Raw genomic sequence first — 25,421 nt, forward strand, 5'->3', positions numbered from 1 at the left:
GAATACTCAGAGATGTGTACCTCCTATGGGCATTAATATAAGGATCTACATAATGCTGCGACATCGCATCTGGATGGTGGTAATGCCCTACTAATGCACTACTCTGTGGCTTCCCAGACTCCACACCATTTATTAGCATCACGTCTCACCCAGAGCCTGAAGATATCGGATCACATCACCCCCATCCTGATGGACCTCAATTAACTCTTGCAGACTTGCGCTATTTTCAAAACCAGCTGCATCGTTTACAAAGCTATCCTAACCAGTACCCCCGCTTATCTTGCAGACAAACTCACAATCTCTGATGATTATCCCCACAGCCAGGACACTTTCACACTGCAGACTAAAATTTGTAAAAAAAAAAATCTAAAAAGAATCAGAGACTACAAGCCAATTCCATCTCTGCACCCATAATCTGGCCCAACATTTCTCTAATTTAGGAAAGAGTTGAAGGCTTGCCTCTTTATAAAAATGTTTTTTTAAAACTACGTCACAATGCATTAACCGTCCACAACCCTTTTGGCTTGGTTGGCGCGGTAAACATACACATATATACTTGAAAGCACATTCACAAAAGATACACCCCATCAAGAAACGCTGAGATAGTTCTGTGAAACAGTTAACAGTGTTTTGTGAAATGGATAGAATGCCACAAACGATGATGGACGGACTGCTGAACGTTGTCAAACATTCACTCCCAGTCACAGATCTAAGTTAAGTCCATTGTTTTTTGCTCACAAATGAATAGAAGCTGTTCTCAATAGTGAAGCATTTATTCTTTTAAGTCAATAGATGCTTTAGGTCCAAAAGTGGTACTTATTTTTTTGTTTTATATTTTGTAACAATAAATATTAAAAGGGTGTTGGAGGTGAGTGGACAGCTGATTTCAGTGTTCCCTCCTCAAAAGGCAATTAGTAGGGCGGGGGCAGCTCCTCCATTAGGGCAGAGGAGCGTCGCCCCACTGCTTTCTCGCAGTGCGAGAAGTAGAAACATAAAATGGTAAAACTACCATTTTATGTTTCTGCTTCTCGCACTGCGAGAAAGCAGAAGTGTTTGGTTGGGGGCGGGCGGGTCTGCTCTAGGGCAGGGGAGGAGTGGCTTGCCCACTGCTGAGGACGCTGACTTTTGTCGGTCATCTGGTGCGGACCAAACCAGGCATGCACACTCTGCCTCTTCTCCATGTAGGCTGCATGCAGCCTACATGGAGAAAATGACCTTCCCATAGGCGCCTGGCTGGTCGGCGTCCCGACCATTCACCTGCGGTTTTACTTCTTAAGACCGATCAAGCACTTGATGATTTTATGTGACTTCTAATTCTAAATTGTCAAAAATCTATTCTAGGCCATCAAAGTTTCAGCCCAGACTTTATATCTTTTTTTGTTTCGTAGTATAAGTAGAATAATGGTTGCACATATAAACATTGGAAAATAATCTCCGTTTAGATTCTTGCAGAAAAATTTGGAAGTTTGAAAACGCTAGAGCAGCTAAGGAATGTCTGCTTCTGACTGCGGTCCACTCCTGAGGAACTCAAAGGATTAAGCACTTAAGCCTGGGCATTTGAAAAAGGTGAAACCTCAGCGTTGACATCTATTTTGGGAAGCATTTTGGGAGCACTCGAATGAGGACAAAGAAATGGATGTTGCCAACAGATTGCTTCAGTAAGGAACTCTCCTGCAGCCCCATTCAGGATAAACAATAGTCTGAGTCAGTGGTTCTTACCCTTTTGACTTCTTTGGGGACCATGTAATCATTGCTGGAATCTCAGGACCCACTCCACCCACTTAATCATTATTGGACTTTGAGGACCCTGACTGACTCATTACTGGAAGCCAGGGACACGAGCCTAAGCAATTTCAATGATTTTATCCGCAAAACAATTCACAAAAATACAAACACAATATAAATACACTAAATATTTAATATTTAATGTTCGAGGCATATGAGCTGCAGATTACACACTTTTGCATAGATCGCCATCTGGTGTTGGGCCCGGATGTTTGCAGTTTGTTTTTCCTCTTGGAAAGTCTTTGGAAGTCACAATGTTGGTGACTCCTCCCTTGGATCGTATTGCGCATGGGCTTCGGCTCCATCCTCAGATTGTTTTTTTCCACCATCGGGCTCGGATGTAATACTTCGCGCTCCGGTTCCGAACATTTCCAGTTCGACGATCGAAGCGGAATCCTCGCTCATCGCGGTATTGTTCAGATCCTGATCTCCTCAATCACCTTCTCTTCGACACATCTTCGATTCCAGTCGTCGACGGCGGCCTTCGGGCCTATCCAAGCTCCGGTCCCGGCTGATGGAAAGAACTCCATTCAAGAAGTGCCCTCGATGTGGGTCCAAATTCCCCCACACCGATCTTCATGAGGTGTGCAACCTCTGCCTCTCCCCTGAACACGAGGCTCAAGACTGTCCCACCTGCAAGTCCTTCAGATCGAAAAAGACTATCCGAGATCGAAGGGCCAGACGAAACATGGCGCACTCCTCGACCTCCGTTCCGGTCGACATCTTCGGGGACGACGTCGAAGCTCCGGGACTGCAGCGCACCGAAGAGGACCTCGTCAGTGCTTCCGAAGCCGACGACTCGGATGTGGAGGAAATCACCCCGGCGCAGAGGGTCGTGAGTACTATACCCCCTCCCACACCCGCGCCGACCCCCAGAAAGGCTTCGGTCACGCCTTCGCCTCCGGGCCTAGGCAAGACCAAAGACACTGCTTCGAGCACCCCACCTTCGGGCCCGGGGAAGAAGCCTAATAAGCCTTCCGGCGGCTCGGGCTCGAGCCAGCCTGTCAGCGGTGCCGGTAAACACACTTCGGCACCGAAAAAGAGACCGTCCTCCACCTCGACACCAAGCTCCGCACCAAAGCCCTCGGTGTCGAAACCCATCCTTTTGGTACCGACCAAACACCATAAGGCCCTCGGCACCGACACTCCCGCGCTGAAGCCTACCTCGGCGCCGACCAAAAAACCGGAGGTTCCAAAAAAGCACGGCACGGACAAGCCTAAAAAGACATCGGCCCCGAAACCTTCGGCGCCGACGGAACAAACATTGTCTCAGGAACTGTTTACACCGGATCCCTTGCAAAATACACATACCAAGGATCCAAAAACTGGACATTTGGCACTTTCTTCTAAAAAGAGACATTTGGACAAACCGGCTCCGCCTCCAGCTCCAAAGAGGAAAGACTGTGCTACCTCCCCTTTCAGAGTGCCTTCCTCACCTCCTCCACCCTCTCCACCTCCGCCCCCTCCACCCCTGCCTCATCGCTCTCCGACCCCGTCTCCAGACCATGATGATCAGGGGGACCCATACTACGATCCAGGGGATGTGCCACTAGACCCCACCCCTACAGGATCCTCAGACCCATGGGACAATTATAATAATCCAGACATTCCAGATGTCCCACAAGATGACCTTTATCCATCCAGGCCACCTCCACCAGAGGACTCATTAGGTTTTCACCACCTACTTCAGAGGGCGGCACATAATCACGGGATAGAGCTACACACTGACCCGGTAGAGGAAGATTTCCTCCTCGACACCTTTGATACTGCACATAGGTCTACTTCCATACTACCTATGCTCAAGGGGGTAATAAAACATGCGCCAGAGGTTTTTAAAGACCCAGTCAGGGCTAGGGTCATTAACCCACGTATAGAGAAGAAGTATAAAGCTGCCCCCACAGATCCTGCCTATATCAAAGGGCCAGCGCCACTGGATTCCCTAGTGGTCTCCACTGCACGGAAGAGGTCAAACTCCCAGGCGTCAGGCGAAGCACCACCACCTGCCAAGGAGTCAAAGCTACTGGACGCGTCAGGAAAGTGCATTGCGTCACAGGCAGCCAATATATGGCCTATCGCCAACACTCAAGCGCTATTGGCCAGATACGACAGGGCGCATTATGATGAACTAGAAACCATCATGCACCATCTCCCAGAAAAATACAAAAATAGGGCCAATGAGTTAATTCAAGAGGGTAAGACCATAACTAACACCTCTATACGCTGTGCCTTAGACGCAGCAGACACAGCCTCCAGGGCCATTAACACTAGCGTCCTCCGTCGCCATGCTTGGCTGAGAGTTTCAGGCTTTAAACCCGAGGTACAAGCCTCCATATTAAATCATCCATTTGATCAAGAACATCTATTCGGCCCAAAGGTAGATGAGGCCCTCGAGAAGATGAAGAAGGACACAGATACGGCGAAATCTATGGGAGCCCTACAGTCACACCCTCCTAGACGCTCCTCTCGCCGCTCTTTCTTTCGGGGCACGGCCAGAGGCTACTCCTCAGATAGCACGTCCACGTCCTATAAATCCCCTGCTCAATCCACCTTCACAAGGGGTTATCAAAGAGGCGGCTATAGAGGCAATAACAATAAAGGCAGAGGCAAAACAAATACCATCACATCAGACAGATGGGTGACCCAAATTATTAGTTCAGGGTACTGCCTAGAATTGACATCTACCCCCCCCCAACATTCCACCCAGGCAACGCCCAATGTCACAAGAACATTCCACGTTACTAAAACAGGAAATAATCTCCCTCCTACAAAAACAGGCGATAGAACAAGTCCCTGTCAATCAGCAAAATTTAGGGGTCTACTCCCTATATTTTCTGATACCAAAAAGAGACGAGACTCTACGACCTATCTTAGATCTCCGACTTCTAAACACATACATACATTCGGACCATTTTCACATGGTAACACTTCAGCAGGTACATCCGCTCCTCTCCCAAGACGACTTTCTCACCAGACTGGACTTGAAAGACGCATACTTTCACATTCCGGTACACCATGCCACAGAAAGTACCTCAGATTTGTAGTGGACGGAAAACACTACCAGTTCAAAGTGCTCCCATTCGGGGTCACAACAGCACCAAGGGTATTCAAGTGCCTAGCGGTAGTGGCGGCACACCTCAGAAGACAGCATATTCACGTCTTCCTATATTTGGACGACTGGCTAATAAAAGCCACGTCCTACAACCAATATGTACATCACACCGCCACTACCATCCAACTACTTCACCAGCTAGGCTTCACAGTGAACCACCAAAAGTCCCAGCTAATACCATCCCACACAAAGCAATACCTCGGTGCCACCATAAACACCTCAAAAGCCATAGCCTACCCCAATCCTGCCAGGATTGCAAGCATTCAGGCTTTGCGTCAAAGATCCATACCTCAACACTCTCTCCCAGCAAGAGTGTTTATGCAACTGATAGGGATGATGGCCTCTTGCATTTTCATAGTGCCCCATGCAAGACTCAAGATGCGTCCACTCCAAGAGTGCTTAGCGCGCCAATGGAACCAGGCCCAGGGGCAACTGACAGATCTGGTGTTGGTAGACGGTCGCACCCATCACTCTCTGCAGTGGTGGAACACCACAAATCTTTCCAGAGGTCGACCGTTTCTGGACCCGGTTCCACAAATAATTCTAACGACAGACGCATCGCTCTTCGGCTGGGGAGCTCATCTACTACACCTCACAGTGCAAGGCACATGGACGCCGCAACAAAAGTTACTCCATATCAACCATCTGGAGTTACTGGCAATCTTTCTAGCCCTAAAATCCTTTCAAACACACATTTTAGGCAAGGCAGTCCTTATTCGCACAGACAACATGACGGCCATGTACTACATTCAAAAACAAGGCGGCACACACTCTCCACAGCTCTCTCAACTAGCACAGAGCATGTGGAGATGGGCAATTCCACACAAAATCTTTCTCCTAGCCCAACATGTCCCAGGAGTCCAAAACACCATGGCAGATCTGCTCAGCAGACAGACGCAGCAGATCCACGAGTGGGAACTTCAACCGCAGGTTCTTCACCCGTTCTTTCAGATGTGGGGGCATCCACAGATAGACCTATTCGCCACCTACGAAAACAAAAAATGCCCAAGCTTCGCCGCCAGATAACCACACCCATTGTCTGAAGGCAATGCGATATGGATGAACTGGTCAGGCAAATTTGCGTACGCCTTTCCACCTCTCCCACTAATTCCACTAGTGGTGCGAAAGCTACAACAGCACTCCCTCACACTGATTCTAGTAGCTCCAACATGGGCCAGACAACCGTGGTACACCACGCTGTTGGAACTCTCGGTAGTGCCACACCAAAAGTTACACCTCTCACCATGCCTCCTAACCCAGAACCATGGAGAGATCAGACACCCGGACCCAGCTCAGCTCAACCTTGCGATCTGGCTCCTGAGATCCTACAATTCGGATACCTTAACCTTCCCCCCGACTGTATGAACGTCTTCAGAGAAGCTAGACGCCCTACCACTAGAGCCTGCCACGCTGCCAAGTGGAAAAGATTTGTTGCTTATTGCCATAACAACACAATCAACCCTCTAGACGCATCTATACAGCACATCATATGCTACTTGCTCCATCTACAAAGGTGTAACCTAGCATATACATCCATTAGGCTACACTTCGCAGCAATTGCCGCTTACCTACAAAACAGACAGCACCTATCACTTTTCAAAGTGCCTGCCATTAAAGCCTTCATGGAAGGCCTCAAACGGATAATTCCCCCCAGAGTACCACCCTCACCTGTGTGGAACTTAAATATAGTTCTCACAAGGCTAATGGGACCGCCTTTCGAACTTTCGCATAAATGCGAACTGCAATTTCTCACATGGAAAACAGCTTTCCTTGTAGCCATCACTTCCCTTAGAAGGGTCAGTAAGATACAAGCACTTAATATACAAGAACCTTTTCTCCAAATGCACCCGAACAAGGTGGTCCTCCGTACCAACCCAAAATTCCTTCCCAAAGTCATTTCACCCTTTCATCTAAACCAATCGGTAGAATTACCGGTTTTTTTCTCGCAACCTCAAACGGTTGCAGAAAGGGCTCTACACACACTGGATGTTAAAAGGGCCTTACTTTACTATAGCCAGAGAACACAACCTTTCAGAAAGACAAAACAACTGTTTGTCTCTTTCTCTCCACCACATAAAGGCAACCCAATCTCTAAATCAGGGATAGCTAGGTGGATTGTAAAATGCATACAAATTTGCTACCACAAAGCAAAACGCACGCTATCTGTTCCCCCTAAAGCCCACTCTACAAGAAAGATAGGGGCTTCTATGGCTTTTCTAGGGAACATCCCATTAGATGATATCTGAAAAGCAGCTACATGGTCAACACCGCACACTTTCACTAAACATTACTGTGTAGATGTGCAAACCAAGCAACAAGCTAGTGTGGGCCAGGCTGTACTAAAAACACTATTTCAAACCACTGCAACAGATACCGATGGTCGCCGCTAGGGTTGGGAACTGCTATATAGTCTATGCAAAAGTGTGTAATCTGCAGCTCATATGCCTCGAACGGAATATGCTACTTACCAGTATGCATCTGTTCTTGGCATGTAGAGCTGCAGATCTACACACGCCCACCCGCCTCCACGGCTACCTGTATCTGTTCCAGTCTATCTTATTTAGATACAACACACATGGGTTTCTTCACTGTTATTACTACGCTCCATCTTTCCCTGTTGGCGAAAAACAATCTGAGGATGGAGCCAAAGCCCATGCGCAATACGATCCAAGGTAGGAGTTACCAACCTCGTGACTTCCAAAGACTTTCCAAGAGGAAAAACAAACTGCAAACATCCGGGCCCAACACCAGATGGCGATCTATGCAAAAGTGTGTAGATCTGCAGCTCTACATGCCAAGAACAGATGCATACTGGTAAGTAGCATATTCCTTAATTTACATCCAAATATTTATTTATTTTTTGAGTTTTAGATCGCACTGGCTAGACCCGAAGGTATCAGAGCGCTTTACATGAGGAAGAAACATTTCAGAACATGGTTACAAAGTTGCATCCGTTACTGGAGCTTAGTTGCAGGAATTACATGAGTATAAAAGCATAGCATAAACATGATGAAAAAAATAGGCAAGGGGAGAGAAGAATAGGGGAGAGAGGAAAGGAATAGGGGAGTTAGAGGAGAATAATGGGGGTAAGAGAAGGGGGAGGGTATAGAAGGCACAACGGGGAGACGAGGAAAAACAGTGTCCGATTTACGGCTGGGTAGGTGACCGACGAGGGGTGAACCAGCGCCAAACTCTCTATAGTTGTGGGACAGCGCCACTGGTCACTGGCCAAAGGTTGCTCCGGCACCGCAGTACATACAGAAGGGTTATAGTTTCCGCCTAGGGGGTATAGTCCAAAAGGTTCCATCGAGCGTGCCAGTCACGGTGTATGGTGCTGTGCTCCCCGCGGTAATGGGGTAAGAACCCAGGCCTCCGTTGTGTGAGACTCCCTTGTCGCTGTGGACTCTCTGAGTGGCCTCTGAGACTCCTGGGCATAAATACTGGATCCCTCCCCAACAAGGGGAGAAGGAGTGCTTTGGAAACCACTCATGGTGGCCATTACAAGAAAATTGGTGTGTCAGATGTCCCCAGAGGCGGCCAGTTCGACCTAATTTTGCTTCAATAGACCGGACTAGCTGGTCCGGCTAGGCTGAGTAATGGTGGGCAGAGTCCATAGGCTTGTATACACCAGGGAGGTGCCGAATTTCACAAGCCTCCTTGCTTAGAGGGTGCTAGCCAACAGTACATGCCCCAGATGGCAAGCATTACGTCAGGACATCCGCCAGTCAACTGCTTGAATGAGGTGCGAGCCGTCATCTTAAGGTCCGGTAGAGTCAGGCGTGGAGTTAACGTGCACCCCTATGGTTGAAGGTAGGGCAATTGGGGGGGGGAGGGGGGTAGGTCAGCTGCATTCACCTCTGGTATTAACATTGTCAATGAAAAAGGACCGTGATGAGGTGGGGATAGTGTTGGTAATTGTTGCATTGCTTACTTGTGATCTACTCTGTTTACATATCTAACGCCTTACCATCAGTCTTTACTATTTCATTCCACCCTCTTCATAAGTTTCAAGTCTTTTCCGTTTTTAATACTGCAATGATATGGAAATCTGTGATCGCTAGGATTATGGTGAAGTCTTAAAAATACAGAGATTTTCCTAATTCCTTACTGAATAGTTATCTTTAAATAAAAGCTTTATCAAATCATATTTAGTGGGTGGTATAAATTACGGAAATGTAGAAACTACCACATGTGTGACATTACTACATACATGTGTGACCTACATTTTCTGACTCCTCGTTTTTAACTTGATTTGTTGGAGATTTATTTTATCTTTAAAAGTATATATTTGTTGGTAACCAGAATGTGTCTTTCAGAGAGCTGCTTTCTGTTAACACATATAGAATGTTTATTTTCTTTATTTCAGAATGCATATAGAAATAACTTCTAAACCAGCTAGATTGTCAAAGCAACTGGACAAAGCCGTAACAACAAATTATAAACCTGTGGCCGACCACCAATATAATGTAAGTTTGCCATACATTTTTATGTAAAATTCCTGATTAGCATGATATTCTCATCTGTATCTGCTTAGTTGTTGACTATATGTGGTTTCAGCTAAACGTTAATTTGCAAAATGTGTAGGAAAGAATTTGCTTTCAAAGGGTTGGGCTTAATTTGTTTGCGTAATCTTGTCAGGAGAACAATTATTTTTTGCTATTATTTTTTTTCTTCTTTCATATTAATGTCTCCGATCTTACTAACATTCTTGCTGCTCGATAATTTGATCTCCAAAGCCTATTACTTCTGTAAGAATTATTAAGGCACAGAGTACTTCATCAGAATGATCATTGTAAATTGATTTTTATTTGCAGAAAGCTGGAAATAAACTAAGGTTCATGAGGTTTCTTGCCTTTGCCTTGTTTCAAATAATTATTCAAAGGGTATATAAGGCATTGGTTCCATAGCTGATCTGTAGGGATACTTTGGATCTTTGTTTTTGCATTTGTCACCCCGAGTGGGAAGGGTATGCCCAGACGTGGGTCCCGTGCTCTCCATGCCACTGGAATCAAGCTAGCCTGGCTGAAGAGGGGTGAAACCCTGAAACCGGTCCTAGGATGCTTGTTTACAGTCCAGGGAGGACCTGTCTTGGTAGTTCGGGCTGGACTGTTCCCATGAGGCACAGGGTCAAGACTGATTTGCATATGGCTGGGTTCAAACTGGAACAGCATGGTGAGCAAAAAAACGATGGATTTAGGTCCAGATCTCTGTACTGGGGTGAATGTATGGCATTGTTCTGCATTCTGTCCATAAACAGTTATTTTTGCAATGGGCAGGATAGAGGGGCTTCGTTTTTGGTCAGAGGCAGTGAATTAGTTAAAAGTTAATAACCCTTAGTACAAGTACCTGATCCTCTTTTCAGGTCCCAACAGTAACAGAAAACATTATCCAAAGATTCAAGAACTCTTGAGAGTCTCACGATGATGTAAAATGATTCCTCCCTGTGAGAGGATGCTGTAGCTGATCTTGCAATTTCAAGCAAAGGTGCGGTGCACCTCCCTCCCTCAGATGGTTTGAAAGTATGTGGCTCAGTAAAAAGATGCCAAATCCTTAATCCATGATCAAAGCACAACAATAAGTTCGTACTTTTTTGTATTGTAATGTGCCCTTTGATTGCTTCACTTAAAGCTGTTGATTTGATGCTCGTATAATGATATGAGAGAGGCAGCAAATTGTGAGTAACTTGGTTAAATTTTGACGAGTAGCAAGAAAGGGTCCTCTCTGCTTCACAACACAAATTGGAGCTATAGGGGCAGAGAACAGGTCATCCCCCACTCAAACGTTTCTATACAACAAGTGACCTGTTCCCAAGGTGAAGAACCGTTCAAACATCTATACCCTTGGTCATAAATTTAAGACAATCTATACAGCATGTGGTCACACCATCTATGCTACTTATGGGTATGATGTCACCAATTTAAAAAGGAAAAGAAAGAAGAGGAAATTCATACGAGGTACAATAGTCTCATTAATCCCAGATGTCTGTCTCTAAACACCCAATAGTAGTGAAAAAGTGTAGGAAAGGAGCGAGGGAGCCTCACGGTAGCACCACCATGGAGGTTTAAGCAGGAAGGTACTCGCCTGCTGCCTCAAGGTCTCGTCATCAGCAACCCTCGTTCCGAAAACAAATCGAGTGTAAGGGAGGAGAAATGAATAACAACCTAAAGAGTGCTGAGGTGTGTATAAAGAAAAATGTGGTGCCAAATTGTGTGCACCTAGGAAACCCCACAACTTATATATAAAAGTGAACTAGAACACACTGGCTTACAATTTTATTCCGTGCTGTGTGTCTACTTCAATTTAAAATGCCGACATGTTTCATTGCCTTTGGGTACACTCACGGCAATTTCTTCAGGGCGTGGGGTTTTTTCTCAACCCTGCATTTCCGCCTATCTTTTGATAAAAACTTCGGAATTTTACCCAGCGCGGGTATACCTTTACCCTGGAGCTCTGGTATGCGATAAACTGCATTCGTTCTGGGCTCTTCTGGAAGGCTCCTACTGTGAGCCTTAGTTACTTGTGCGTCCGGCGTTAGCTCAGCACCGCATCCCATTTTTCTTTATACACACCTCAGCACTCTTTAGGTTGTTATTCATAACATACCAGTACCTTCCTGCTTAAACCTCCATGGTGGTGCTACCGTGAGGCTCCCTCGCTCCTTTCCTACACTTTTTCACTACTATTGGGTGTTTAGAGACAGACATCTGGGATTAATGAGACTATTGTACCTCGTATGAATTTCCTCTTCTTTCTTTTCCTTTTTAAATTGGTGACATCATACCCATAAGTAGCATAGATGGTGTGACCACATGCTGTATAGATTGTCTTAAATTTATGACCAAGGGTATAGATGTTTGAACGGTTCTTCACCTTGGGAACAGGTCACTCCTCTCTGCTTCAACCAGCTGCCACCAGCACTCTTCCATCTTTTCAAAGTTTTGTGGCACATGCTTATTCTAAGTATGACACACAGAGACATCAAAACACAACATGCAGCATTAAAGCTTGTCTTCCTCCCAACTTTTATTCACGAATATTAAAGCCCTACCCCATGCCGTCCATTTAAATAGTGGAAGGTAAGGACGTCTTCATGATGTGACTTTCTTGTTTGAGCCTTGAAGCGTCTTAAGGCCAGATAATCAACCTCATTCAAGTACTCTAACCAGCAGGATAAATATAAATAAATGAATTAAAACTAACCATATCCTGTTCTTTAATTCCATTTTATTTGCTTTTGAATAGACTACTCTGGTTTCTACGATTCGGAGGTTGCCACTAGGGCAGCAACATCCTCACCTCTGAGTGAACTCCATATACCTACTACTGTGGTGTCCATGGTCCTGTAGAGATGAATTCCACACCCCACTACCGTGGGTTCTATCTTGTAATGACAACTCCGCTCTTGGGTGGACCTCATAGATCTACTAGTGTGGCTCCTCTAGTCACTTCCCAGGTAACAACAGTTTTGCTTCTGGGTGGATGTCATACACCTACTGCTGTGGGTTATGCTGTTCTCTGAGTATATTTAGAACAGCAGCATCTTCAGTACTAGTTCATATAACTAGGTTATATATTTCTCGTGGCTTAACGTTAACTAGTTCAAGAGTGCTTCCTGTGAGTGGCCTAAAAACACTGTGATGTCAGGCCTGCTGCTCTTCAGTAGGCCGCAAGAATTTCTGTCATTCTCTGTCCAGTGTGCCACCCACCAGTTGGGTAAACATGCTCCCTATCGATTATCTATCAGTCGCTCCTGGGGTGGGTGGCACTGTATGAAACACTGATGGTTTAACAATCCTATGATGGGGAGACATCCATCACTCTAGAGTAAACACTCTATATAAACTCCTGCTGGCTGGTTAACAGTGATTTTGAGGAGTGTCAATATGTTGTTCCTGAATACCCTTTACAATGCTTCCTCATTAAAGCTGACTCAACAAGTTTGAGATTTTCTAATAAAGACAGTAACCTTTCAGGTGCACAAACTGGGGTCAGGATGGTTCTACCAGTGGGTTAGGACTCTGACTATACTGGATTGACTATAATGTTACTCCTTTAGCTGAATCAGCCCATACCCGGTAGATATGACAAGAATACAAATCTGCACAAATAACTGCTGGAGTTTAAATTAAAATCTTGGTTTACGATCATTAGGGCTAATCCCTACTGATGGTGTCTGAGGTCCAATGGATCTTTGTCATTGTTTTAGAGAAGGTCAAGAACTGTGTGTCACATAAAAGTATAATCACAATCACTAATGTATTTTCAGTTAATAATGAGAGTTTGTTATGAGTTAAAGGGTTTTATTAAACAAATCTTTTAGAAATTCATCTTTATTGAAAGTCACAAATTATTTCTTATTAATCTCAATCATCATGAATGAGCAGAAATCGATAATTGGTATTGGTCAATCAATCAATAAAATCTTTATTCAATCTCTTTAGAAACAGATCATAAAAGCACAATTTAATCAAACAACCCATAAAATAGGCAGTCCAAGCAATGTTTTGAAAACATATAAAATCATCATAATCTTGATAAACTTAGTCTCTCTTAATCCAGGGTCAGTTAAAATGTATACATTTAATTCATGTTTACAGTAATTAAGCCATTAAACGGCCCGCTCCTTTCTCTTTCTCATGCAAGCCCACAGAAAGGTGGCTACTGAAGAACAGACCAAGAGGTCGTAAAGTGCCTTTAAAAAGTACAGTGCCACCCTGCATTGCTTAAAGTTGTAGCACCTTAGAATTGGAAGAATAAAGGCTTCTCTTTCTGTCTGATAAAGCTTGCAGAGCAGTACTAGATGTAGGTCCGATTAGGGCGAATGGTTATCACAAGGGCATAGGATCAAATCTGAATGTTTAAATATTGATCAATCAAATAATCATAATAAAATGCATTAAGCATGTTCTATAACGGAAAGAATCCCTATTCTAGGAATGGGGGAAAATGGTGTTAGTCAGAACCCATAAATATTTCCACTTTGAGAGACAGTGAGAAGGGGAACAAGCATAAAACATTTGCATCAAAAGTCAGCTATGTAAATCAAAAATCAATAAAAGCAAAACATCTCATAAAGAGATGTTCAAGAAACTCTGGAGTCTCAGAGCAACGTGAAACAAGTAAATGGGGAAAATGGCATAAGGGTCTGTACTAACCTACTCTATGAACATGCACTAGTATAGACAACACATTTTATCAATGTTGCAGCTTGTGGTTTCTTGTTTCTTCAGCCAGCCAGTCATCTGCTCTCATGGGAACAGGATCACTCCTAGTCATCTCACAGAAAACACAATGACTCTACACTGCAGCTTTCAAAGTTGTAACTATTTCTTATCATCCAGAGGTTTCATCTGGTCTACTTGTATTTAACTTTCTCGTTCACAACTACTTTCCCATAAGGGAATTTTCATCTTTATCTTTCTAAATAACAGGCTTATTTATTTATTAGCATTATAAAAAGCGTGCCTGGAGAGATCTAATAAATGAACATTTTATATTTTACTAAAGCATTTTATTTTATTCATGTCAGCTTGTCAGGACATGCTGCTTCAGCTGGTGAGGCCTTATACGAGTAAATATGGTTGCCTACTACAATTTTTGCATTTAAATGCATTTTATTTTTCTTTAAAGCCCAGACGTTACTAATGCACATTATTGTAAACTGTATTATGTTCTAAATATCATTAAAATGCTTCCCCATAACCAATATCTTTAAGAGACTCTGGTAGCTGACCTTCCACTCTGCTAAGCACTAACCTAAACCTGTTTATATCTGAACTCTATACTGTTAACAAATTGATTAGAAACCTATAACTACCCAGGTGACTCTGAAAACTAGCTTGCACTACTAGATTGGTTTCACCTAAGAAGTATCTTCCCATTAATAAAATAACATCAGAGGGATCAGCAAAAGGAGCTTAAGTGTTTCATAGTACTGTATAAAAGTCTCAGTTGTTCTAGTTTAATCAGTGTTTATCACACAATCAGAGATTCCATCAAACCGGCCTCATCACATAAGATATCTTCATTGGCAAAATTTTCATTAGCCAAGAGGAACCATCACTAGTTCTACCAGTTGGAACACTCCCATCGTCGCCAACTTTGAAAAAGCTTTCTTGGTTCAAGACTCCTCCCTCTGCAACACATTGAGTCATTACACCTTGGAAACTCGGATGCTCAGCTGGGCCATGCGCATGCCCACTCTCTCACACTACTCCTGTCTTCAGTGTACAGCACCGCGCCGACCCCAGTGGTGCCGAAAATTGGAGCTCTAAATCAGGCACTGAGAGTCGGCTCATTTCGGTCTGTTCACCTGGTGACTTAGTTCGGTAGTTTGGCAATTGCCCTTGTCTTTTTCTTTGTGTCCCCCTGGGATCCTTTTCTTGGTTCTAGGGCTAAAGGCACCCAGGTGACAGACTACAAACTATAGGGATGTGCCTGGAGAAGTGCCACCCTGAAAAACTACCTGACTAATTGAACACCCTAAGAGCAAGCTTCATTCAAAATTCTTTCAACTGCCCTGGGAGCCACAGCAATCAGGAGACCTGGTGATTGGGAAGAGAGAAGGGAAGGGAAGAAGCGGAGGAGTGTTAGAGGTGAGGGCCTTAGACTCCAATTTCACTATGTTTTTTTTTTTATACTTTTTATTAATAGACATCTGCTTATCAGTTACATTACAGAGGAATAAGTCAGGCAATATGGGGACAATAGGTAAAATCAATAATTACAAAGTATCACATGGAAAGTCTAGGGTGAAGGGGGGGGTCTTCACTCCCAGTGGTGAGAGGCGGTTGGCATATATCCCCACGATAGGAATTCCACAATCCCCAGACACGGGCCCACTTCTTAAGGCAACCTCGGGCCACATATACCGTCTTTTCTCTGAACATTGACCAATCCAGATCTTTCTCCCAGTCACCCGCTGTAGGAGGAAGCGACGCTCCCCACCGCTGTGCAATGTTTCTCTTAGCGAATATAAGCCCCAAAGTAACCCATTGTGTCATGTAATCATTCAGATCTGTCGGCTCCCAAACATTCAACAGGCATCTACGAGCTTCAAGGCGGAGTTGCGTGGATAAAACTGTGCTAATGATGTCGTGTACTTTGCACCAGTAGGGTTGAATACTTTCACATTCCCAAATTATGTCCATAAAAGTACCCAGCTGGCCACATCCCCGTCTACAATCCCCCCCGTCCAATCTCCCCATCCGTACCAACTGGGGTCCTGACACATAAACCCTATGAAGAACTTTAAGTTGGACTAGTCGGAGGCGAGGCGCACTGGGATTGCCACAACTCTAGGCGAGGAAACTGCCTCCTGCCATTCCTCGTCATCCATCTCGATTCCATCTCTGGCCCATCTCTCCCAAAGTGATGGAAGAGGGTCTGGCATGTTATTTATCAATTTTTTTATATATCAGTGAGATAGTGTTATCAGGGACGTGGCCGTCGAATACTCTATCCTCCAATGGGGAAGATTCAGGAAGGGTGGTACCATGCTGCAGATGGGAACGCAAAGCGTGCCTGACCTGTGTGTATCGGAAGAATTCCGAGTCAGCTAGTTTGAATTGCTGTTGCAGGGTGGCGAACGATTTAACATGAGACTTGTCCCACACACCACCTATACGCGAGATACCTATGAGATCCCACTTGTCAAACCCCTTGCTTTTCCACACTACCCAGCTGTTCTGAGTCCCATAACTGGGTCGCAAGTGTAAGCCTGCGATCCCATCCAAGGCTTTTAGTGGCAGTGTGCCAAACATGGACCGAATGTTTGGTGGGGCCCGTGAGTTTAAAGCGTTGTGGTTTGGAATAAAGGGCTCTATTATAGTTCCCACCAGCAACGTCACTATGTTAATCCCTCTGGGGAGCCAGATGGATTGAGTGTGCGGCAGTGCTAGAGAGCCCTGGCTCTCCCCCTCCTACTCCTCTGCACTCAGCCCCTCACCTTAGCACCTTCTGGCATTCCACACAATTCTGGATGCATGAACCTTCCTGGTCCGTCACGGTACACCTGATTCCGAACAGACGGGTGCATTGGTTATTTAATAGTTGAATCAAATATCCCCTTGAAAACTTGAAACTGTTTTATCAAATTATCAACAACCATTCAATCACTACGTGCAAAGACCTTCATGTAAGTCACTCAAAGCTCCACTCCATTCAAACTGGTACCGCAACAATATGGAAACATTCTTAGTTTTGAAAGAAGTATTTCATGTACTCCATATATTTTTTTTAAACAAATACATTCAATTGATATGGGGATCAAGTCCCCATCAAATAAGTTAAAATATTGTTAAACAATGATAAATACAATATTATAAAACACATAAATCACACAATAAAAATCAAATTATAAAAAAGGAGAAACGTATGAGACAACAAACACTTGTCTATTTAGCAACTACCAATCTGATTAAACCGTTCTACTTGATATATATTATCTACTAAAGAGATACACATCTATTATATCATGAAATTCCAGCAGCTTCGGTAAATTAAGGGTGTCAATGCTTTTCGATAGGCTTCCCCAGTTTAGCCACCTTCTTCAGGACAGCAAGAAATACTCCGTCTCACACTGTTACAGCAAACATATAAAAACTGTAAAGAAAAAATATACTATAAATATACCGGTTAGGCATCTAAATAAACACTTTATTTTAATAGAAGTACAACATTCATTGTGTAGTTTAGGGTACATTACCACACAATTAACATCTTCCCAGAATATATCATTATATTGCAGAGGGCTCAATACTGTGGTGGTACTACTATTCCAATTTCATCAGATATCCTTCATTTATTCTGCTGCCATTCCATCTAACCATACCTCTTCCATATTTATTTCATTCTACACACACCTTGTTACTTCCCCAGAAGCATCATTATAAGGTACACCTTACGACCACTGCATTTCATCAGTCATTTTCACTCAGATCTTGTTACTGCTTCGCTGCTAAGCTTACTACATCCATTCACTTTCCTGCTCTTACCTCCCAAGGCTCAAGATCCTTCAGTGCATCACACTTGGTGCTTAATTTGTAAAATATGAAGTGCAGGTGCTCAAATGTTAGTTGGAGGCCACGCCCACTTTTCTTCGGCTCCACCCATTTCCTCCACTGGCTCCACCCACTATTGGCTCCACCCACATCCTCAACTGGCACTGCTAAAGGTCAGATGTAATACCCGATCAATCTGAATTTCAGCAAGGGAGCCTTCCCCATAGTAAGGTTTTGAGAGGAGGTTCCCCTGCGAACATTTTGAAAAAGATTAAACCAAAAGTGCATTTAAAGCACAATTTTGGAATAAATTAGCTAAAATCACTAATGCATTGAAAAGGGACAATTCCAGAGCTTTATGAGCCGATTTCTGGAAAGGACAATACCATTTTTAACAGAGTCTACAAGTTCAAAGATTAAACTTTTGCATAGCTTATGTGACAAAAATAAACCAAAATGTACTGAAAACTCTCTAGACAGATAAACTGAATAAAATCATGCAATACACTTGAATGAGACACTTTGTCACGTCCAGTGGCCGATGGGGTTTATCATGGTTCCTAAATAGTGAAGTATTCTGTTAAAGCGATTACTTTGAAAGAAACAATAAAAAAAGATGATTAATAATTGGGCTTGTTGCTATAACTTACTCCCCTGGAGCTATATGTGCATTTATTAGACATTCAGAATAGTAAAAAATATGAAACTACTTCTGTATCACTCAGACAAGACAGAGATTAGAAAAGAGGCATGTATTCCGAATATTACTTTATAATTAAAGATTTGTATTGTAACACAAAGCACAGAAAAATTTAATCTCCCAAAAAAAGTCCTAGAGTTACCTAGGCCAGAAGAATAGGTAGTGACTGGGCAGTTTGAATTTCCGAATTTCAAGTCATACCTACTAGTGCAAAATGACCATAGGGCCATACAAAATATAAATATATAAAGACAAGACTCCTGCTGTGACGTCACATCCGGTATGTTTGGTACCTTCAGGGCTTGGCACTTTAACTGAAGGCAATCTCAGGAATGGGCTGGCGAGTTGAGCTGGCTGCCCTCGAAATGGGGAAAACTCTGACTTACCCAGATCCGAAAAGCAGACCACTTTTCAGGCAGCATGTAGGCCTGTGTTTAATGGTAAGAGTGAAACTGCGAGCTATCCCGAGCCTATCCTAGAGATGCTTGTGCTGGCAGGGATTCTTTGTTAAGCAACAGCTGTGTGTTGTAGCAATGTAGGGGAGAGGAGTTGGCCTAACGGCTAGGGCGGTCGACCTCGAATCTGGGGAACGGGGTTCAAGTCTCGGCAACGACACTGAATATCCTGTGATTCTGGACAAATCACTTCATCTCCCCGTGTCTAACAAAAAAATTAATGTGTCCTCATGTAATGCAACTGGTGCTATGTAAAGCGCTCTTATACCCGATAGCTTGGGGTCAAGTTCGCACTATATAAAACTCTGTAAAATAAAAAAAAATTTAGCTACTGTTAGGTGTGTATTAGGAGGGACACTTTACAACTATGTTCGTGTTTGAACACCTGTGCAGACTTATTTATTTCACATATCTAATTTAGACATTTGAAAAATAAACTTAAATGTAATGACTTCCCGGAGTAAGAATTGAAGGGCTAGAGTATTCTAGATATTTTGGACTTTGGTTTTTTTACAGGCCACACTAGAGAAACATTTTTCTCCAGAGCAAAATAGAGTACATTTTCACCATAACTTTGTCCTAAAAATTACAAACATCGCTCGAACGTGTTGAATAGTCAAGGACGTGTAACGCCCTGTTTGGGAGCATAATGTAGCGGAGTCCCCGGTATTCTTTCTCTCCCGGCCCTACGCCTTGTCTACCTCTAACTTTGATTGTGTTTCTCTGCCTATTCCTCCTCAACACCCTGTCTTTCTCTATATATCTTTCCTTCTCTCCGAGTCCTCCCCATCTCTTGCTCTGTTGTCATATCTTTCGGTATCTAACCTCACGGCTCAGGGCTCACCCCTCTTTACCTCAGTCTCTCTGCTGCCTACCCTTTCCTCCCTACCCTCTTCAAAGTAATTCTTCACCTTACCTCCCTCTTGCTACCATGCTTCTGAGGCTGGTAGTAATAATGAAGTGAAGAAAGTAGAGGCATAAATAAACTTCATTAAGCCTCAGGTATTTCCTTAGTAGACACATACTGCAGCAGCTCTGCCAGCCTCCGCCATAAATTAAAGCAAACAATTCTTAGGAAAAATAAATCCGCATGAGCCACCTAAGAAAGCCAGTATCACGAAGAATCCACGGGTCCGCCTGTTTTATTCAAATGCTGCAGCTCAGGTGATGCGCAATATAGATTGCTTTGAAGTTCGAATTAAATTAATGGAGGACACTGTGAGGCTGACGCTGACCTACTCCTGTCAGTTGTTTTTGCACATAAACTTTAATACTTATTAAGGCATGACACAATTGCATTCCAAATTTACAAGCTCAAACCATGGCACGCCGCTTGTTTAAAGAGCCTTTTAGACTATGGGCTCATTCATTAGATGTGCAACCACTTACTGGTAGGAAAAAAGGCAAACAGTTTATTTAACATCCTGTTTTTCATTATATATATATTTATATATCTCAAGGAAACTGGAGCTAAAAGTCTTCCAAGGCAGTGCAAGCAGGAACCTCAATCTGTTGCTCGATAGGCCTCTCACTGATCTTTTAATACAAGAACCGAAATATGTGGATTTATACTAAAACTCGCAACTGCTCAACTGTCAGGCAATGGAGCCAAGGCCGTCACGTGTCACCCACAGTTAGTGGTTCTAATTTCTTGTCTGTACCATCCCTGATAGTGGGCATTCCAGGACTGCCACAGCCCCGAGACAGGATGATGGCAGGGAGGTCCCCAGGATGCCGGAGTCTGTGAACTTATGATGTGGGGGAAACACCATTCTGGAAAGGGAACTTGATCAGTAGACTGATATAGATAATAATACATTAATTTCCTTCCCATCCCAAGGCTTTCCATTCAGTTATTCAATCATTAATAGGCACAGGCTAGAGGCAGATTGCATTAATGGCCTCTGCCTGCCCTACTTAGGTCTTGTGACACCAGAACTGCGGTCTTAGGGCGAGTAGTGAGCGAGCATGGACTGAAGTATGGCCTGCAGCTTGTCAATAGAGGCTACGAGCTCCAATGCAAAGACACGTAGCTACAGAGTGCATTCTCCTGTACTCATGGATCATCATACATACAGAAACCCAAAGGAACAACAGTGAGTTACTGTTGCACAAGTACTGTGTGTTACTGTTGCTGCATATGTATTCCATTCATCCATGCTCAGCAGCATGCTTGCAAACATTTTTCAAGAAGTGTTTTTTTTTAGGTGCCGGTGCGCACAAGGTTTGAATTGGTCAGGACTCGAGGACTGCCATAGTGCCGTAAGCAGTTTGCCACAGTTGGAATGTGCAGTAGTGTAGATGACGCTGGCTTGCTTCTGGCTGGTGTTAATGAGCCAACCGAGTCTGAGTAGAATGTGATCATCTTACCACATTTGAATATTACATTAGAGAAACGCACGGTAGCCTGATGGCCAAGCCCTTGTCACCATTTGTCTGCATTTTCAGAATGTTGCCCCATCCTTGGAAAAGACGTTGGCCTACAAGCCACAGCATGCCAATATGTTGGCTAAAAACTACAATCCACACTGGCACCCATAGCAGGATGCCGCCAAGCATTTGGGCGAGTGAGTGCCAAGAAGCCAGGAGGCAGGCACAGAATCAGAATAAAATTATTTTTATTGATTCCAGTCAAGATTTGTGACACCGTGGCCGCCCTCAGATATTCGGATGTACTCAGAGTGTTATTTTACAGGAGTCAGACCCCATCCCCGACCCATCCAGCATCAGTACTTGATTTTTTGTGTGAGCGAGTAACTCGCATACATATAAACTGAACCACTGACCCTGTTGGACTTCCGATTTGAAAGGAAGAGGGTAGGGAATGTGCCCCTTGCATTTTAGGCAAGACAGGGTTACGTCAGAGCATGCCCGGCGCCGGTACCCAGCCATTTGTTGAGTGAGACCACCTAAGAGTAACCAAACTGCGTTTCGTGGGGGGAACGGGAAGTGAAGGGTCAAGTGAACCTAATTTGTGCGCGAACGCGGCTGCGCGCCATGTTTGCACTACAACACAGCAGCTGTGCGGACACACCGACGCCGGGCCGGACCTTGGCTTTTTTTTTTTACTTACTAGAACAGTACTAAGTTTTAACCCCGGCTGGCCTGTACTGCGGCAGGCCGCTGGCCCTATCGAAAAATCACGATTGGTTAAGTTAAAGACAAAAGTGAAGTGTGTGTAACTTTAACAACAGCCGGCGGGCCTGCCCCCTACCACCACGGTGATCTGACGACTTGACCGTAACGCCACCCCCACCACGCTATAAAATAAAAAGCAGCGTTGTTTTTTTTTTTTTAGCAAGGCAGTTATGGCATATATTGGCATCGCTAGTTGGTTTAGCACTACAGCTACTAGTACAGTACTACTAAGTAAGTTAGTACTTAACTTACCGTTACCTGTGTGGTCGGCCGGCGGGCAGGGACTCGGGACACACACTGACTGCACGGCCTTTCTTTAATAACTGATTAGGCCTAGTGCTGCTTACTACTACCATACACAGTACTACTACTGGCTGATCGATGGTTCCAGTTCCCTCAACACCACGGTCGTCGGGTCAGGCCAACTTGAACGCGATGACTCGTGGTGAGCTGCTGCCTGCTGCGGTGGTTAGGCTGGGGCGTGGCAACGTGAACAAAAATCTGCGCACGTTGCCGCACAGCCCATACTCCAATATAACCAAACTCCAGCCCAAATCAGGCTCCAGCCCGCCCACAGGCAAGTGGCTAAGGCCGCCGCGGCGCGCAGTGCGGTGCCGCCATCAATACAGTTGTATTTAAATTTATTTGAATACTGAATCTCCTCTGGGGCTCAGGGCAGGCTAAGTGTAAGTCCCACAGCAACACTTTTAACCGCCGGCGCAGCGCTGTGACTCAATCGGGGAGATGCGAAAAACACGCTGCAGCTGCACAAGAGTACAGTAGTAAGTTAAATTTAAAAATGTGATGTGCGCCTGGTGCGCAGCACAGCAGATGCGTGTAGACTGTAGACCCTGCCCTGTCAAGTAAGTGCCGGTGCTAAGCACCGGCAAGCCCAAGCACAAATTAAGCCCTGATTACACTCCCACTCACCCGTGTGTGTTGTTAAAAAGTCTTTTCTAGGACTTTCCTAACTATAATGCCCCTGCAACCTTTGTTTTTGTCTGTGATTTTTTATGTTTTTTTAACTAGTAGTCTCATTTGCAGAGAGGTGGAGAAAGGGGGCTGGGTCTCCGACCAGCTTTCAGGAATCTGCTGTGTAGGACTTACAGGAGGTACCAGGAGGGCTTCTTGGCCCCCAAGGTCCCTCAGCAGCAAAGGGGACTTCATCCCCCAACCAGGAGCACACAAGGAGGCGCGTTTGCAGAGTAGTGGAGAAAGGGGGCGTGGCCTCTAAAGACCACTTAGCAATCCCTCTGTGTGGGACTTATTGATGATAACAGGATGGGTAGTTGGCCCCCAAGAACATCCTTGGGGGCCAACTACTCCTCATATTACTTCCAGTAAGTCCAACACTGCAGGATTGCTGAGACCTGATAGGAGACCACGCCACCTTTCTCCACCACTCTGCAAACGCACCGCCTGGCGCACTACTAGTAGGGGGATGAAGTCCCCTTGGCTTTTGAGGGTCCTTGGGGGGGCTAACCACTCCTCCTGTTACCTCCGGCAAGTCCCACACAGTGGGTTTGCTAAGAGGTTTTCGGTAGCCACCCCCCCTTTCTCCACCACTCTGCAAACGTGCCTCCTGGTGCACTACTAGTTGGGGTATGAAGTCCCCTTGGCTCTTGAGGGACCTTGGGGGCCAACTAGACCTTCTGTTAGCTCAGGACACCACACTCTGAGACGCATAGCTTCCAATACTATTTTCTTCAGCAAAGTGGAAGTTATCTTGTCAAGTATTTATAATGAGGCGTAACAATGCTCCCCGAAGGAAGAAAAGCTATTACACTAACGGTGGAGTGCGGAACACAGGACACTTACAGCTCAAACAGCTGTCAAGATATAAGAACAAATTCATTGATCAAGTTACGCCAGTAGACACTCTGGTTGTTTTCCCAAGAGTCACTGAAAGAACCTAGGAGGACACCTTAACAGTTGAGCACTACTTTGAGAACTGTCTTGGCTCAAGTCTGGAACATCGCTGTAGAGCCAGAGACTGTCACTATAATAAAAAATGCCTGCAAACTCAAAATCATGCAGTATAATCAGTGATGGCGTGTTGAAACATTAGCTCAAGTACACATATAGTCACAAAGAAAAAGATGAACTTAATCACATACCAATCATTGATCTTCTGTTGGCATCTTCCCATGTCCCCACAACCCCAAATGACAAAGAAAGAATCACTAATCATGCAGCCAATTTTGCACTTAATGACACAGAACCAAAGTTCCTGGACGAAATTGCAAATGCGCAACAGGAGACAGGTTGCACAGTTGCCAATTCTAACTCTGCCCAGAAGACTGATGACAGATCAATACTTTCAAGCATTAATCCAACACACTAAATGGTCAATCTCATAAATTACAATTACAGATTGATTTAATGCAATCACTAGCTACTAGCATTACCAATACGGACAATATAATCGACAAACTTGAAACCCACTCCAACATTCTTATAGGGGGGGCAAGTACGTTCAGGAACTGTGCATGCCCTCCAATATTAGACAAGCTGTGTAGTTTTGCAGACTTACTTACACTTTTGATACATAGTTTTTTTTTTTAAATTACCATTTCGAACCTAGCAATAACTTCTCGAAATCACATTGTCATTAAGGGCCTGCCGTCTGGCAAGTCCTCTTCAAAAGCAGGTATGCCAATAAAACACCTGTGGAGGAAAACTCTGAGCACATCTTTAAACTATCAGACCCCATTACATCTCCTAATCTAATCATGAACACAGAAGCTCAGACAATTACATCCCAATCTAACACTCACCATTCCAACAAAGTGCTGGCTAGTTCTAAACGCTGGCCTCATAGGTGCTGAAGAGGCATTCAATCGACCTATTTGTACCCAATATTCAGCGAGAAAGGCACATCTCAGACACATCCCGCTGTTGTAATCACTCAAGGCAATTCCAATGAAACGCCAAAATCTGCCACATATCAACTCGCTTCAATGAAGATGAGTGAGACTTTGACATCCCCATCCGACTCACAGGATATCTACACTAAAGCACGGAGTTTCCACCCATCTTTTGTAGCTATCCAAAAAAACATAAAACAGCACCAATTAGCGAGCAGGAAAAACCAGTGGCTGCTAGTGAGGCTCAATAACTCCACAAGACCCTCAACTGAGCTTAGCTGTCACTAGCTACAGCAAGGCCCTTGCAAGCGGGGCCCCTTCACCAGAGTCCTGCAACAAAGATTTGGCTCATGAGTTGTCATCTCC

The 25,421-nt window shown here is 44.4% G+C and overlaps 1 protein-coding gene across 2 annotated transcripts in view; it reads left to right on the forward strand.

Moving 5' to 3' along the window:
- GTF2F2 (general transcription factor IIF subunit 2) overlaps positions 1-25,421 on the forward strand; it is a 993,146-nt gene that overhangs the window by 793,653 nt on the left and 174,072 nt on the right. For both annotated transcript variants that reach the window (XM_085621825.1, XM_085621826.1), the window contains one exon: positions 9,261-9,360. In XM_085621825.1, coding sequence (XP_085477951.1) covers positions 9,261-9,360 — 100 coding nt within the window. The remainder of the gene's footprint in view (positions 1-9,260; positions 9,361-25,421) is intronic.

The sequence above is a fragment of the Triturus cristatus genome, chromosome 8, assembly GCF_964204655.1.
Source record: "Triturus cristatus chromosome 8, aTriCri1.1, whole genome shotgun sequence".
Taxonomy (NCBI): domain Eukaryota; kingdom Metazoa; phylum Chordata; class Amphibia; order Caudata; family Salamandridae; genus Triturus; species Triturus cristatus.